The sequence below is a fragment of the Lagopus muta genome, chromosome 1 (genome assembly GCF_023343835.1).
Source record: "Lagopus muta isolate bLagMut1 chromosome 1, bLagMut1 primary, whole genome shotgun sequence".
NCBI classification, from domain to species: Eukaryota; Metazoa; Chordata; class Aves; order Galliformes; family Phasianidae; genus Lagopus; species Lagopus muta.
In genome coordinates this window covers 136699504-136717214 of record NC_064433.1, presented here as the reverse complement: position 1 = coordinate 136717214, position 17711 = coordinate 136699504, and the positions used below count along the sequence as shown (strand labels likewise).

At 36.6% G+C, this 17711-nt stretch overlaps 1 protein-coding gene across 6 annotated transcripts in view; it reads left to right on the top strand.

Annotated features, from left to right (window-relative positions):
* Positions 1 to 16990, top strand: part of ATP11A (ATPase phospholipid transporting 11A) — a 117476-nt gene extending 100486 nt beyond the window's left edge. Inside the window, exons 25-30 of one of the 6 annotated variants that reach the window (XM_048959355.1) lie at positions 1100 to 1235; positions 6097 to 6162; positions 6487 to 6590; positions 7354 to 7519; positions 12364 to 12453; positions 14250 to 16990. In XM_048959355.1, the coding sequence (XP_048815312.1) occupies positions 1100 to 1235; positions 6097 to 6162; positions 6487 to 6590; positions 7354 to 7519; positions 12364 to 12453; positions 14250 to 14507 (820 nt within the window). In that variant the 3' untranslated portion in view covers positions 14508 to 16990. Of the gene's footprint in view, positions 1 to 1099; positions 1236 to 6096; positions 6163 to 6486; positions 6591 to 7353; positions 7520 to 9468; positions 12293 to 12363; positions 12454 to 14249 lie in introns of those variants that run through there. The other 5 variants (XM_048959042.1, XM_048959110.1, XM_048959271.1 and 2 more) reach the window with 5 other exon arrangements.
* The last annotated feature ends 721 nt before the right edge of the window (positions 16991 to 17711 follow it).

The following is a 17711-nucleotide window of genomic DNA, read 5'->3' as shown; positions in this document are numbered from 1 at the left end:
TACTGATGAAACCAACCCCCCCCCCATTTTTCTTTTCTCTTTTATATTTTAAATGTTCTGTTTAGAAATGGTCATTCAGAAGATTTTTTTTTTTTTTAATTAACAGGTTATTTGGTCAAAAACACTGTTTTTTGATATCTAACAGAGTCTATGCTAAGCTGTTTTGGGCATAGCACAGTTGTTTGGGCCTGATAACGCTACTGTTAGCCATATGTGGTTTTGGACCATATATTTCTTATCTACTGGGTTAACGTGCAGTGGCAAATGAATTAATCTAGTTATCAGATACGGTTTTTAAACATATGTAGTGAATGGGTTGGTTAATAGTATTGCTAGCTACTATGTGAGATGCCTGTAATTCTGGGTTTTTATGTAACCGATTTGTTTATATATCAGAAGTATGCTCTGACGTGTCTTATGGTAAATGGCGAGTTGACATATAGTCTTTCTGTGTGCAAGAACTAACTTGAACTATTTAAGTTTTTCTGCAGTAACAAAATAAACAGCAGTGAACAGTTTTGCCCAATTCATGTAATCTTCGTGAGAAAACATCTAAGAAATGCAATTTGACCTGAAGGCTCACCCTAATTGCAAAATCATTCTTTTGCACGTTCCACATAAAATTAGTATATTGTTTTGTTGCAACATCCTGTGTAGAAGTACCCAATGGGAAACAAATCAAAGTCTCCAGAGACCTCTAGTGCAATTCTGCAATCGAGAGACCCCTAGTGCAATCCAGCAATCCAGGCTGGATTGTCATATGCACAGCAGATTCTGTAAAAAAAATGATACCTTCTGTTAAAAAAAAAGAAAAAGAAAAGAAAAGTATATGGGTGTAGCCCAGGAGGGTTTACTGTGCAGATGGAATAAGCAAACTACGGGCAACAGTTTAAAGGGTTCAGTAAAAGATGAGTTAAACAAATAAGGAGGAAATATTCAGGAAGGATTTGGGTATGGAGTGACAGGCAGTTGTCATATAGAGAGGTGATGGTTTTCATGAGATCTCTTACAGGTTTTTGAATGAAAAACAATTTTGCTATCATTTCTGTGAGCTTTTAATAACATTCTAATGTAAACGCATATATCTTGTTTTACACAGAGATGTTGCCAAGAATGCTTTGTTGCGCTGGCGTGCATTTATTTATTGGACATTCCTAGGAGTGTTTGATGCTGTGGTATTTTTCTTTGGTGCCTATTTCTTGTTTGACAACACAATTGTGACCAGCAATGGACAGGTTAGTGTTGGATTTGGTCAGTCAGTAACAGGTAATTTTTTAACATCAAGTGTGTTCTGTCATGCACAGTCTTAATCATTCTCTTTAAGATTTCCCAAACAGATGATGGCTGTTTTGTGAATTATGATCGGTTACCTGTTTAGCCAAATCTGTATTATTTAATGGGCATTCTGTATATCAGTAAATGGAGGCATGGGACTCGATGCAGCTTAGGAAAAAACTTATAAAGTTGAAGAATTTCTTCAGAATTTACAAAGTCGTCTTTTTGTTCAGTGCTTAACACGCATCTGATGAATATCTGATTAATGTATCAAAAGTCTCTTGGTAGAGCAGTTATGAATGATCAGAAAAGAACTTAGCTATACCAAGCTTTTAAATATTTTAATTGATTTTTACATAATGGCAATTTAAAATAATCTCTCTGTATATGCTTTGCTGTCACACGAATTCAAGTTTTAGGAACCTTTTTGCATTTTATTTATTTTACCCATTGATATGTTGGTCTATTTTATTTGTGTGCTTTTTTTTTTTCTTTTTGCTACTTGCTTCTCTTCCTATCCTCAGCTAATGACAACCAACACTCACATGGTAAGACTATTGTGGATTTGTCATGATATCCGTTTCTTTCACTGTTCTTTAATTAAACTGTTAATTAAAGAGCAGTTAACTATTTCTTATAACTTTCACAGTATTACTTAAATAGAAATGCTCTTTTCATCACTACCTCAAAAGTATTTAAAATACTTGTAAAAGAAATTCTGTAGAGTACAAGGTGTATTAAAGTATACAAGACATAGTGAAGAGCCAAGAACTTTCAAAAATAAGCAGGCTTTTTGCTTCCTTGCATTTTGTTATTTTGTTCTATACTTTTCTGTAGCCTATATTTTGTTGCTGACTCTCTGCTATAGAAAATTTATTGCAGTTTATGCTATAAAATGTTTGAGCAGTTTTAGAAAAGACCCTCAAAGTGAAAGAGAAAATAAACAGCACAATTTGTTGCCTATGTATGACACACACATTTGCTTGGAAAGCAATATTCAAATTCCATAAAATACCATCGTTGTGGCATTTGTCAGTGAGTGGAAGAACATCTGCTAAGGAAGACAGCTCTTGTAAGGACTGGATGGCTTTCCATTAGGCATAGCTGTACCCTGCAGCACTTCTTTTTTTGATCCCATTATGTTCACTTAGTTGTTCAAATCTGTATCAGCTCATATTTATAGTCCTGAAAATTAGACTTCTCATGTGTACAGAATTTTGTAAATGATTTTTATTCCAGATGCTCTGGTAGTGTTCGTTTTTGGAATTTTAATCTATTTCTGTTGTGTGTACTAAATCAAGTTCTTCTCAGTGAAGAAGCATCAACACTTAATTGCAAATTTTCAGTGTGTGTGTCTAGAATTAGATACCCATGTTCATATTTGATGGTGAAATGATTTGCTTGATGAGAGTTTCTGACTCCTGAGTGTCACAGTGGATTAGACAATTTGATATCATTCAGCATGCTTGTTTGTATGCATAAAGTGTACAGATTTTCAGTTGTAGTTTTACATTTAAAGGCTCCAGAATTGTAGTGTTCAGTGAGAGTCAGAGATGCAATGTGAGTCCGTACATACTTGAACGCTAGTTGATGGTTATTTCCAAGTATTTAAATTGTGCTCACGTCTGGAAGATGTCAGTACAACACTGGAAGATTTGAAATGTGTACTGCAATAACGTCTTATTATGAAACTGGCAATGGAAGTAAATATGAAAGGGAATAAAAAGAACTTAATATCATAAGTGATACCAGATGATTCAAGTTAGATTCCAAAGTGTTAAAATGGTTTCTGAAACAACAACAACAAAAAATTAAGTCTTCTTTCTTTCCAAAAGTGAATTACACCATTTTTGCAAAGCTAGTAAAAAGTTAATGTCTTTTACTTCAGTTGCCCCCAGTGTCACAGTAAAATTTAAATACTCCTCAGTTTACTTCCAAACATCATTCCTCTAGAATGTTTCTCAATAAAAGCGTGTTTGAAATTGTTTGCATTCTGTACAGTAATGAATACTAGAATACTGAAAAGCTAAAATACTGAATAGCTAGGATACTGAAAAGTATACTTTCAATCACTGAAATTGACTCCAGAAATGTGTGCCTCAGTTATTTCTTGGTAAACAAAACTAAGATGCCAAAGATTTATCTCTTTATTACTTTGTGATGATACTTTTTGTATGAAGTTCCAATTTGGATATGGCATTGCTGGTGTTGCAAAACCATATAGTCAGAGGCCAACTACACAAGGAAAGAAGGAAGAAAAGAAGGCACTGTAGCAGTGATTGCAAATTATGAACATCATCTTAGTTTTACTCATATAAAAATATTTGCTGTGATTTTTTTTTCATCTTATCGTTTGATGTAGATGGGTTTAAATATAATTGTTAAGTTGGGTTCAGAGATAGGTAGGAAAAACTGTATTAAAGGGATTAACAGAGTGGGGAAAAAAATAAAACAGGAAGGGAAATGAGTGATGAACTGGAATGTGGAAGATACAACAAATGCAATTGCAGAAGGAGCGGGGGGATCTTGGATAGGCTGGGAGCAGAGTGCACAAAATATTTGTTAATAAACTGCACATTGACAAACAGACTTACAAAAGAATGATTGAGAACCTGAAGTGACAAATAGTATCTTGAGATATATTCAGTGCTGAAAATTCTGTCATTTTGGGGGCACATTCTTTCCCATATTGCTCTGCTTACTTTTCCTTTGTGCCGAATTAGCAGATTGTTGGTATCTGCTATCTCTGTGCTACGGCCTCATTTCCTTAGCCAAAAACATGGATAGATGAGGTGTTAGGTTGTAGCGCAGTGCTTCCCATGTAGACTGATGAACAGAGACAGGGAAGGTTTTCCTGTTATTTTCCTCATCTACCAGCTTTTACTGGAAATACGGACACATCTGTTCAGTGTGCAGAAACTTAGACTGACGCTACGCACTCCAAGAGATGCCAGATACAGCATGAGAGTACTGTAAAGTTTCACTGCAAGGGAAATCCAGTAAATGTTGGTGTAATTTCAGTTTCCTGAAACAGATTCCTGCCTGGTATTAGCTACACATACATTTTTAGGGCACACATAATTATGTAGCGTGGACATGACCTCACTAAAACATTGGTTAGATATCTTAGTAAAACTCAGTTGAAAATACTGAAGGTTTTCTGCTCTGTACACTTGGTTACGCATTCAGAAATTTTGAAGTAATTAAATGATTGTTCAGGATAATGAATATTTAGGTCAGCTATGTGTTTATTTTTTAAACAATTTTTTGTTCTCACTGGATCAGATCATCTCAGCCAAGTTTCCTGTAGATTTCTGTCACATGGCTGGCTATGATGTCCATTCAGAGTTTTTCCCAAGGCAGGACATTTGTATGATTGTTTGCCGTGTGGATCTCCTGTCATCTGTTGTAAAGTGAGCTCATATATAATAATGTAGGTGGGAAGGGACCCAGAGGTGATCCAGTTTGGCTCCCTACTTTATGAGGCGCTAAGTAGAATCAAGTTGCTGAAGGTCTTGTCCATTCTTTTTCAAGTTTTGAATATCCCTCAGGATGGAGATTTCATAATCTTCCTGGGCAGGCTGTTCTAATGTTTTTTCTGCCTTCATGCTGAAAACATTTCTCCTAATACCTAAGCAGGACTTTTCTTGTTACTTAGGACAATTATGTCCTGAGTAGACAGGCAGAATCACTTCCCTTTACCTGCTAATAGCATCCTTGTTAATATTTTATGAGGTTGGCCTTTACACCAGCACACTCAACTCAGGTTCAACTTATTCACCCCAACTAAGTCTCTTAAGTCCTTTCCAGTAAAATTGCTTTCTAGGCAGTTGGCCCCAATATGCATTGGTGCATAGAATTGTTCTGCTCCTGGTGCAGAATCCTGCATTTGCTGAACTTCTTGAGATTAGTCAGCCCATTTCACCAAACAGTTGATGTTCATCTCAATAGAATCCTTGCTTTCAGATTATCAGCTGCTTCTCAATTGGATATCATTTACAAATCTGTTGAGGGTATGTTCTGCTCCGTTGCTCAGACTGTTCATGAAGTTAAACAGTTTTGGTCTGTGACAACTCCTGGAGAACATCACCAGTAACTAGCCTCCAGTTACTTCATACTGCTACTGACATCTCTTTGGAGTCTGCTTGTCCAGCCAGTTTTCTGTTCATACAGCCTCACAGACTTTCACTCTTACTGCTCTCCAACCAACTGCCTGCCCAGTCATTTTTTCATAGAAAGCAAACTGGTTGATCAGGTGTGATTTGTTCATGGTAAATCATGCTGAATATTCACAATTTTTTTTTATTTATTTTTTATATTTTTATATTTGTACTTAACATACATGGGATGGAATCTAACAGTACATTATCTTTACAGGGATCAAGGCGATCCTGACAAGCATATAATGTCCCAGGTTCTCTCCCTGCCCTCTTGTTAAAGATGGGCTTTGGAGCCTTTGTCCAGTATTCATTTGCCTCCCCCTGTCACAGGGATTTTTCGTGGATGATGAACAGTAGCCTTGCAATCACGTGGGCCAGCTCTTTCAGCACATTTGGGCAAATCCCATACAATGTGTAGTATATGTATACACGAGGGCAAGAAAACAGAAAAATTTTCAGTGGATGGATCATCTAAGAATTCAGTGTTGCTTAATTGTCAATTCCTGGTATCTTTGTAATAGTAAGACATAGCTTTAGGACTGGACAATTCTGGACAACTCTGTTTATTCTTTTCATTTCTTTTGTCCAGTTTATTCTGGACAATTCATGAAGCAATGGAAGATATTACCTGTTATAACTGCCTTGGACCATTTTTTTTTAGATGTTTGGAAACTGGACCTTTGGAACACTGGTGTTCACTGTGCTTGTATTTACGGTTACACTGAAGGTAAGATATGCTGTGTTTTATCCACTGAAACTTTCTTAGAGCTTGTTTTCTCATTGCTGCTTGCTAATACCACTTTCTCTCTTCAACCATACATTGAAGGGTATTAGTTTAAATACAGTTTTTGCAATCTACAGCTTCTTAACTGCGCCCAAAATTTAAGAAAAAAAAATAAAAATAAAAACAAACTTTTTCCAGCTACTTCTGTGTAGAATTCTTACCTTTTTTTCAGAAGGTGTCATTTTAGTTTGACTTTTACTATCTTTTTTTTAATATTCTGTTGCTTGTAAATAGTAGTAATGCAATATAATGTATTGCTCTTTTCAGCTTGCACTAGATACACACTATTGGACGTGGATAAATCACTTCATGATCTGGGGATCACTGCTATTCTACATTGTCTTTTCTCTGCTCTGGGGAGGAATTATTTGGTATGAATCCTAATATAAATTGCATTGCAAATGTTATTTCAGAAACATAAATGTGTCATACATTTCATGTTTTTCCCCACAAATAACTCAATTTTGCTTTTATATATTGCAGAACTTTCAATTGCAGTCACGTTTTACATGCGTCGGTAATCATAATTACAGAATGCTCAGCTCTTCTTTCACTGTAAAGCTTTTAAAAATATTACAGCATGAGGAGAAGAATATCAGACCTCAGACTGCCAGTAAAACTGTCTCCATCAAAAATAGTCCAAGGGTTTGTTCATGTAGCTGAGGCTGTCTATCTGAGGTACAATTTCATAGAGTAGGTCAGGTGTGTGTTGCCTGGGGATTAGCCACCTGCATAGCAGCTTGTCTTGGAGGAAGGTAGCTGTAGCAGTCTATGTTAGAGCCAGGGAGTGGAACTCACACCAAAGTTGTGCGGACCATCAGGAGTCCTGTGTGAGGAGACTTTTATGAGATGTATGAGATCAGGCTGTTTTTTATCTTTGCAAGGGAGAGGCAGCTTGGGAGAGAGGACAGCCTGGTATTTCCTACACCCTGACAGGCAAGAGGGAAGCAACTCTGTAGTCTGTGAATGTTTAGATGTCCTTTTGGAAATACTGGCATGGATAAATCCCAACAAACTGGGAAGTTAAACCTTCAGTATTTTATCATTTTTGTAACTTCTGTTTTTAACAGTGCCAGTCTTTTCTGTCTAATGTGTACTGAAGTGTAATATCTATCTAACCTTTTTTCTTGCCAGGCCTTTTCTCAATTATCAGAGGATGTATTATGTGTTCATGCAAATGCTGTCTAGTGGTCCTGCATGGCTGGGTATAATTCTGCTCATAACTGTTAGCCTTCTTCCAGATGTTCTCAAGAAGGTCTTATGCAGACAGTTGTGGCCTACAGCAACAGAAAGAATCCAGGTAAAAATATTTTTCCGTGTAATTAGTTTTTGGTGTCACAAGTTTCTAATAATTAGACCTCTCTCAAGTTTAGAGATAAGATTTGAATAGAGGTTCCCCATCTCTGTGTATATCATTGGTTTTGTATACCAGCCACTTCTTTCACCAGCCAGCATGCTGAAAGAAATTGCGTACCATTTATAGGGTGGTAAATACTTGAATTGAATACTTTTGGTGATTGATACATTCCAATATCAGCAGCCAGTGGGAAATCAGTTGATAAGGATGGTGGGAGATAGCTATATGGTTCAACGTGATTCTCGATTTGAGGAAATGAGTAAGGAGCTTGGGATCTCAGTGAGCATAGACAAGGGACGCTTATATCAGCCTGTACAGCAGTTATTCCTGCTGTCATGAAGTTGTATTCACAGGTACTGCCCACACCCCTGAGTTGAGGTAATTATATTTTAAAGCAAGGAAATACATCTGTAGTCATTTTACTTTGTTAAGTAAACTCTAATACAGGCGTTTTAGCATTTACTGTGCAAGCTGAATGTAGTTATCTAAAATGGAAAAGCAGCTAAAATAAGCTATGTTCAGAACCTGTAGGAAGGGAGCAAGCCATAATGTTGAAGATCCCTTTAAAGTAGGGTTTGCACAAGCAGTTAAAGTTCTATACCAACAAACTCTACAACTACATACGTGTTTGTTGTTGAATAAACCTGTAATTCGTACACTTAAAATAAACGTGATATATAGTATGTTGATAGGGAATATGTCATGAATTCATGCCAACATTCATGTTACATGATCTGTAGAATCTTACAAACTATTTAATACTGAAGCAGGGCCTGTTACAAAACAAACAAGTGTATTAAAACCTACTTTATTAAACATTTTTTCCTCTTTTATGTATCAACTTACATTTTATCTGTTTGATTCATTATTTCTATATACGTGTGCTTTGCTGTGCCAATGAGAAAAGTATTTTTAAATCTATTGTCACCTTTCTTCCAAACCCAAAAGCAGAAATTGTTGTGTAAATGCAAGCTTGCTCTGCTGAGACTTATAGAGAAGCCAACTTCTGGGGTAAACGTGGTGTTATTCTATGGGCATCAGACCAGTCCCAACCAAAGATTTTGGGTGTATTTTTGACTCCAATAAATATTCACATGTTACATATGTTAGAAGGTGAAGAACAGTAGAAGTTTTGAACCTGATAGTTAATGTTATTGCCCTCACTCTTTTCAGCACATCAACTGCCATCATTAGGTTAAACTAATGAGTTATTAGTGAGTATATGTGTAGGGATCAGATGACATTTAATGTTTATTGGAGAAGATACTTTGTGTTAAGAGGTAATGAATAAAGGAATTTCCAAGGACTGTAAAATTTCCCTTCTGCCAAAGGTAAAAAAATTCTTCTTACACCTGAAAAGTAAACCCACTTGCCATTGTTTTCTATTCCTTGAATATACCTTGGTGTAAAAATGCCTCACCTCAGGAGGGCGGGAAAGAAAGCAGAAAGCAAAGAAGTATTTCTAGGCAGATCAGCATTTAGCATTTCTCTATTTCAATATCTTTAACAGATCTCTCTGTCATATATGCTATTTGTGGAAGAAGTTGGTTTTGGTGTAGGTTCTGCATGCTTAATTGAAGTCTAACGAGAGAGAATGAGGCTGGGTTAATGCAAATACACAGCCCTAAATAAAGGAATTTCACCAACATCATATGTTAGTGCTGGAAAATGAATCAATTTCAAGGCAAACTTTGGGCTAACACTGGCAATATTCTTTTTTTAATATTTAGAACAAAATCTTTGACTTTTAACCAGATATATCCATTGTGTTTCTTCTTCCCTCTCTTTGTTTTCCTCCTGTCTTCCAATCTGCTTTGTCTAAATAACTGCTGCCTTGCTTTAAATATAAATGATGTGCACGGTTACCTCCTACAATCTCCTGGGAAAATCAGACTAAACATCAGTGCCTTTCTGTTGAGCAGTCCACCATCTTTATGCTTTCTCAGACTTCAAGCAGTCTAAGTTTCTAATGGAACAAAAGGTGACTTTTTTTCTGCCTTTCTGCATGCTTGGCCATTTCATTCGAAGGACAGTAAAAAGTTTGTCATCAGAAGTTATTTACTGTACTCATTATCTCCATTTCTGATTCACATCAACTGTACTTTGCAAAATACTTGTAAATTTTTCCTATTTCTGTTTATTTATCGTGAGGATTCTATCAGTCATTGTCATAATCTGTCACTATCACCATCATTTTTGTCACGTTGTTACTGAATTCTACAAAATGTAGACTCGAGAATCTAAGATTCTTAGACCCCATTTTGTGTTTTTTGTGTTTCTATCGGCGAATGCATGTCTTGCTTGCATTGTAAATCACCAAGAGGAATAGTTGCCACATAGAGCAATAATTCTGAATATGCTGATATCCTACTTTGGTATGGAAAAGCTGGTACTGGAAGCCCTTTCAGAAGTCTTTCAAATTTATTAAAATATCCACTCTGCTGAAAATGCAACTTTTTTGCACTAAGTTATTTCTAGCAGGCATTTTCAAATCTGTGCTTCTTCCTAAAAAGAAAATAGTTCAAGATTCAGAAGTCTATGAGATATAATTTAACAAAAGTAGAAGAAAGGCAGATAAATCTTGGCTTCACTGCAGTCTGCAAGGAAGCTCCTTTTGACTTCATACTATGAGGCTCTTGGTTTGGTTTCCATTACAGATTTTATGTCCTGAATTTTTAACAGATTAAGATGAAAAATCCATCTTCTTCCTTCCTTCAAAACTTATAGTCAATAAAAATGACCATAATTGTAGAAGTCACAAGGAAGATACACAAAGTTGTTTTCGCTATTGCAAATTTTGACTAAAATTGGCTTTTAAGATCTTTTGGATTGGTTTGAAGTGAGTTTGAAACTAATACTATTTTTAAACTTACTGCATTCCCATAAACTCTACAACCTTTTTGACAAAGGGCTTCTGGAACAGTTGGCAAGACTAACACAGGGCTAGCAGTCACCTTGCAGGTTACTAACTTAGTTCTGCTCAGACAATCAGATGGCACACAGCCTTTGAAGCAATTCTTGTCTTTCTTACCTATTCTATTACTTGGGTGTCGCTCCAGAGTGTGGTAGGTCATTGCTTACCATCGTCATCATTCAAAGTTTTTTAAACACTGCCAATCTAGTTCTGGGTTCTCGGAAAGATCATTTCATTTATATATGCAGGTATACATTCATGTATGTATACGTGTATATGTGCATACATATATGTCCATATATGTATGTGTGTATATATGTGCATATATACACAACTTGTTGACTTTCTTGTGCTCAAACATTAACTCTGCAAAAGCTTTGGAGGAATCGGTTGTCTTTGGTAATTTAAATCACAACTTGCTCGTGTCTGTCACACTTAGTCGCAGTGAGTATTTGGCTCAATGAAACAAGCTGAATTTTGTTCTTCAACTGGAAAATATGCTGCTGTAATGTTTCTTTCAGCCTTACCTTTGAAGAGGCAATAGGGCTTTTTTAATATCCAGCTTATATTAATTGATGATATTTCTTTTTCTTAATTCTCTCATTGAGAAGCTAAGCAGTTTTGTTATGGAAAATGTAACTTCGCTTTGAATTATTTTCTTTTCATTTTAAATTGTCACTTCGATGGACAATGTTTCTGTACTCCCAAGTATTTCTAGCTGAAATACTAGGCCTTTTGGTTGTGAGCTGTAAATAACTTCTACGTTTTCATCCCTTTTTAAGAAATATTTTTCTTTTTCCTTTTGCTTCTCATTGATGGTTTTTATACTTTGCTTTCACTTCAGTCATCAGATCAGCCCATCAGGCCCAGCGTGGAATCTCTGCCCTTTGCTGCTCCCACCACCCTGCTTTTGCCTGGGGAAGCCTTTCTGTGGACTCACCATCTTTCTGTTTTCCTCACTGGGCTTGGCTGCTGTTGCACACAAAACAGCACGGGCCTCTTAAAGAAGCCAGCTGTTGCCTTTGTTACGTGTTGGGCTCCTCTTCTACAGAAAACAAAGAAATGATCCTGCTGTTGAAATATTTGAATCCCATACAAGAAGTTACCATAATAACTGCCTTGCCCCTGTTCAGCGGGTGGTAATGATTAGGTTGTAAGCCTTCATCAACACTGACGCCATCACCTTCTGTATAGTGCAGTGCTCCAGTAGTTCTTGGAAGAAGCAGAACATCCACTCCTTAATTTGGAGTGCCTGGACTGGCTGGGAGAGAGGTCCCTAAGGAAATACTGGGCCAGTGGGACTGCCCTACAGGGCACTGCTCCATGTGCAGCCACATGGCATCATATCAAAGGGAGATCTTTTATTGATAAATAATATACTTTATTGTCAGCAGGGAGCTCATGATACTTAGTCATGCCACAGTTTAAACACTTTAAATGAGAGTAATTAAGTATTTTTAACGGTTTGAAATTGAATTGTGAAAGTATGGCTCAAACAATTAGACCTCAGGATCAAGTAATAGAAACTTTGCTATATTCTGGATAACCTTTCCCTTTTAAATCTATCAGAAAATCTGTCACTATATAGGGCCCTGCTACAATAGTTAGACCTGTACCAAATGGTACAATTCATTCATATTTCTCTCCTGTGTTCAGCAAGTCTCACTGTTTTTCCTCATCCTTGCAGAAGAGTATGAGACATAAAACAGCCCTAAATGCACTGGTGAACAGCGATGGGCCACTTCTTGAAGGAACTCTTTCAGCTTCGAGCCATAATTAGATCAAAGCTAGGTAACAGTACTGTACGTGTTGCCAGTTTGGATGGATTTCTATTGGTGAACTGTACTATTTACAAATCAACTGTTTCCTCCAGAGTTTTTCCTGTATTTCATCAATATTGATGCAAAATAATTATGTTTTATTTGGAGAGCCTAGTTGTTGCAAAAGATGTTCTATGTCACAGGTAAGCTCTTTTTGTCTCAGACACTTGGTCATGTGAGGAGGACAGTGTGTCTGTGTGAGTGGATATACCCATATTAAAGTCCAGTTAATACATGGTGTTACAAATAGGTGTTGTTTTACATCTGTTTTGTAAGAGCAGCAGTTATTACAGCAGGGTGTGCTCACATTACGCTGCGGTGTCAAATACATGAAGTCAGAAGTCTCACACATCAGCAATTTATCTCTTATCTCTCATGTTTTTCGATACATGCATAGACCAAATGCAGACAGTAAAACAGAGAGATTGTCATACAGAAGGAGTTGATTTATTTGTGAGTAGGACCCTGGGTCAGGGGCTGTGTGTCTGGGGCTGTGAATCTGTCAGTATCTACTGCCTTTAGTGACTGCTGAACAATTAGCAGTAGAAAGCCCCAGCTTTCTGGAGTAGTGTCAGGCATGGCGTATTGAAACCCAACGTTTTATGTGTAGAAAAAATACCGTTTTATCTTTAGAAAGAGTAACTAAAATCTTCACTGTGTAGCTGGAGGAATAGGAAAAAGAACTTATACAGTGTAGGACTGCACTGCCCACTGACATTTCCAAAAGAAAGTTAGCCGCTCTGTTATCTGTTTCCCTAAATTTTTCTGTACTAATGTTAGTATTTGATCTATATGTGTGTAAAAGAATGCAGGCTTTGTTGCTAGTGAGCAGTTTGGTACAGTTCACTGACTCTCTTTGAGAGAAACTGTTTTAAGGGAACTTTCTACATACTTTTGGTTATGTTAGCACAGCAGTTCAAGCTTGTGATTGGCATTGAAAGTAGGCGAACTTCTGTAAGCTATGTTATTATTTTGGGATTTTGTCCCTCTTATTACTGTGTTAATGTTAACAGGGAAGGAGGAAATCCATGATCAAGACTAGAATATTAACTGGCTTAAATAGTACTCATGGAGAGAATCATTGATAATGCTTGTCCAAATCATGGTTAGAATGCATTAGTATCTTAAACATGGTCATATAACCCACATAGCCCTATGTCTGGAAATTAAAAGTACATTTCATGAGGAGATAAGATAATCTCACTGGGGGAAGTGCTGTGCTGCCTTCCTTCTAGTCTGTTCATTCATTTCATGGTCTTGTCATGTACCATGGTAATAGCATGGTCCTGAGTATTTCCTGAGTTGAGGTGCCAATTCTGCCACGCGTGGGATGATTGCGTGGTATAGATAAACATTAATGGACAATTAGACTAAGATAGACCTGCTGTTATGATTGCCTACAGGTACTTTATGCTACATATAAACCTGAGCAGTTCCAAAGCCTGCCATTGCTTAGAAGTACAAAACAAATGCACTGAAAACCTCTGGAAATTCTGTCTATTGGCTCAAACCAACTGTAAAGAATTCCTTCTCATTGGAAGTACAGGGCAAAGTAGTTGAGTCTGTTCTGCCTCCAAATTCCCCCTAAGAATACCTGACTAAAAAAAGTTCTGAGGTAAAAAGAGGTACAAAAAGAGATTGCATGGTGAATTTATAAAACTAGATTTAAAAAAAAGAACAACACAACAATCAACTTGAAAGCAGTCCTCTGTGTCTTCATCTCTTCTCTAGAGAACCCATTATCAGGCTTAGAGATTATATGTAAAATTGCACCTAATTCTTTAGGTCTTGATATACAACCAGTCATGTTCAAAGAGGGATTTTACCTTCACATGAAGCAAATAGCCAAAGAGGCGATTTAGTGGAAGGCAGACAGCGTGCAAGATTAGGCTCTTATCTCTGAAATCACCTATTTACTTGCTTTTCTTTTTCTCAACAGAATGCATCAAGGCACCGTCGGGACCACATCTCGGAATTCACACCTCTTGCCTGCCTCAAAAGCCCAAGATACAGGAGCAATGACTGCAGCAATTCCCCAGCAAGAAGGTCTCATTCTCGTTCTAAAAAAACAATGTTTACGCACTGGAGAGGCATTGATTATTCAGTGCTTCCATCTGTCTTTGGCTACTCAAATAAGCATTGTCGTTCCAGTGCAGGCTACCGCTACAGTGGGTCAGGTTTGGAAACGTCTGTATGACAGAACACCAATTCAAGCCTTTAAAAACTGTACCTTTGTTTATTTCTTTTTTTAGGAAACAAACATGTCACAGAAGTATATCAAACTATATGTGGCTTTTGCTGTCTGAGGTATTGCTCAGACAAACAGGATCAAGAGCTAGAAGTATGAAACCTTCCAGGCCGATAGGCCTCCTTTCTATGTTTTGAACTACTGGGGCAATGAACAATCTGCACAGTCTGGTACTGTGAGACTGGTAGCACTAAAATTTACTCATCTTCCTGTGTCAAGATTCTTGTGCATTTATTGTTTCTGTCATCTTTAGTCGTTTTGTTACTTGAAGTGTATAGTTTCAGTCAGTGACCTACATTCTGAGATCAACAGTTTTAATTTTCAGCCAGAAGCGATGACCTCAGTTATCTCCGATGAAAGTTTCCTAAAGCATATTACTAAGTGCTGTTTCTGATTTTCCTCTATCCTTTTTCTTTCTTTGCTTTTTCTGTAGAACAAACTGGTGTTTCCTCTGTGCAAATCTGCTTTCAAGAAACACTCTCTAATGTTCACTTCCTTGTAAGTGGCCAAATCAGGGCCTCGTATGGTTTTCAGTTAGTACTCCCCTGTAGAAAAACAGGCAAAATGATCCTTGTGTAGAGTACGTGCACTCTATATGAAGTCAAGTTGGCTGTTCAGTAGGTATCATCAGTGTCGATATCTACAGAAAAATTGAATGTAAGGATTTTGCCTCCAGTGTCTTCGTGAATTCGTCAAGGATGCAGGTACGCAGTGTTCCCACTTCTTAACTATCTCCATGCTTTTAAAGTATGCATACTAGTAAGTATAGTAGTAAGTTTTATACAGAGAACCTTTTTGGTTTTTTTCCCCCCTCAAAAAAAAAGGCTATTTTTGCAAATAAGCATCTTTTATTATCCTTTTAGTTTTGACTTTTTATTTCTTTAGGGTTTTTTTGTTTTTTTTAGTGATAAGACCTAATTGGCTGAGGAGATGCATTGCAATGCAAGAAATACCCAACTGTTAACTTTTGCAAGCAAACCAGTAGGTGGCACACAGCTATTACTAACAGCTGAAACATAATTATAATAGAAATTAGTTTGACTGCAAAGATTCTGTTTGTATCACTTCAAGTATGACAGCCAACTTTTACTTCTATTTTCTCTGCTACGTTTATGTTACCTTGCACTTATTCAACTATTAGCTGTGTCCTTGTCTCGTTTCTTTAGTCCAGTGTTTTATTTTGGGGTACAAAACTACCTGAAGGAATAATCCAATTTCAGTCTAGTTTAGCCTGGTGTTTTTAACTCGTTAATAACCACAGTCTTTAAATACTTGTGGGAGGATATTAACTAAAAATGTGTTCCAGTGTGAAAATGAAAACAAAATATTTGGAATCAGAGCTGCAGTCTTTATTGGAAGACTTGAGCAAAACACTAGCTGTGTATTTAATGAACGTGAGTGGTGGAGAAAAATGACTTCCCATAGAGACAAAATAGTTTACTTAATAATTTACTTTTGAGTAAGAGAAAAATCAACTCGGTAGGAAATGTTTCACACAATATTCTGAGTGACTTTCCTGTTCAACAAGTAGTGAAATATTGAATATTCCCTGAGACAAGCAGATTGTAAAGTCAGCAGTGAAATTTTCATCATACCAAAGAAAAGGGAAGAATTATAAAAGGCTGATGGTGAGCACCACAGATGAAGGTATCTTTACCATTTGACATGTAGCACTTTTGTGTTTCAAAGAATGTCCTCATAGCAGCAACATTTTGAAATACATAAACATGTATATGAGTGTGGGAGTGTGTACATATATATGCCATTGCATACTTGAATGTTGGTCAGTTCAAACCATCCCCTACATAAAACACTGGTGTATATATTTTTTAAACAAAGTTATTATGCGTATAAATTTTATACCAGTAGCAGTGACAAATTTCTTGTGTGTAGTTAACAAATTATTTGTAATGTATTTTTTAGAAATCTTAAAATTGCCTTTGCACTGAAATATTTTTCATACTGTAGCTATTTATAAATCTGTTTTACGCATACATTTGTTAACACACCATTTCTATTTTTTTTAAGTATATATGTTTTGAAGGCTTTTTTTATACTTATGAGTTTTGGCCACTTAAATTTAGCTTAGAGTGAAGTTGTGGCTGAATGTTAAAATTTTAATGAATGTTAAATTAGGAATATAGATCAGTTGCTCTGTCAGTGTCACCCAAACCATTAATGATTTGCTGGCAATTAGAGCGATACACTTTCTGTGCTGTACTGTTACTGCTAGCTTTTCTATTCTATAAACCCTCCTGCTTTTTCTTCTTGAGTTCCATCTTTTAGCCTTAAATAAGGAGATTTTTTGCTCGATGATTTTGAAAGTGCTGCATTCCCGTTCAGCCTGTTAACAAAGCAGTTCATTGCAAACTTAGTGTAGACGAGCACTTAGAATATTTACAATATTATTCATGCTGAAACACCTCTTTATGTGTTTGGGAAAGTTTAGTTGAATGTGTCATTTTTGGAGGAGGAAAAGTGCTTGAATTTAAGTGGAAATTTCTGCTTTGATTTAGCAATATTTCTACCTTTAAAAGTCGGTACTGTTTATTAAAATAGACCATGTGATGGAAAACCCATAGAACACCAACATTTCACTTGATAGGTTTTTGTTTCTGTTCCTATTGCCATGCAAACTTAGCCCACTGCAGCAGGTGGCAACTTGGAGTTAATCTGTAAACTGACCAGGCAATACCAAGATGAAAACGTAGAAGTTAGATCAAAATGAATTAGAATGTTTTATTATGGATGGGGCACTGAAAGGAGACTGGTTTCTATATATTGTAAGAATGGGGAAAAGTATAAAAATCTATATAACTTCCTAACTCGCCTTGTTTAAATCGTTGCAGCTTTAACAGCATAATGTCTCCATAACTGCTTCTATAAATGTCTTGAAACTGGTAAGCGCTAACCAAATGTATCTGAAGACTTAGAAAGTATTTCAAGCTTTTCAGCCACTGAAGTTCGTATATTCCTGCAGTGGCTCGTGGCAAAAGATGTGCATCTTTTTGGTTTTACACTGTACAATAATTGTTTGTTCAGCCACTTAATATAAAAGCTTACAGTTTACTTTCTTGCTTGCATTAGCCTGTCTTGTCCCAACTGGCTTGCAAATACAAAAGGAAAAAGATAGCCGAATTGAGCACTGCACTA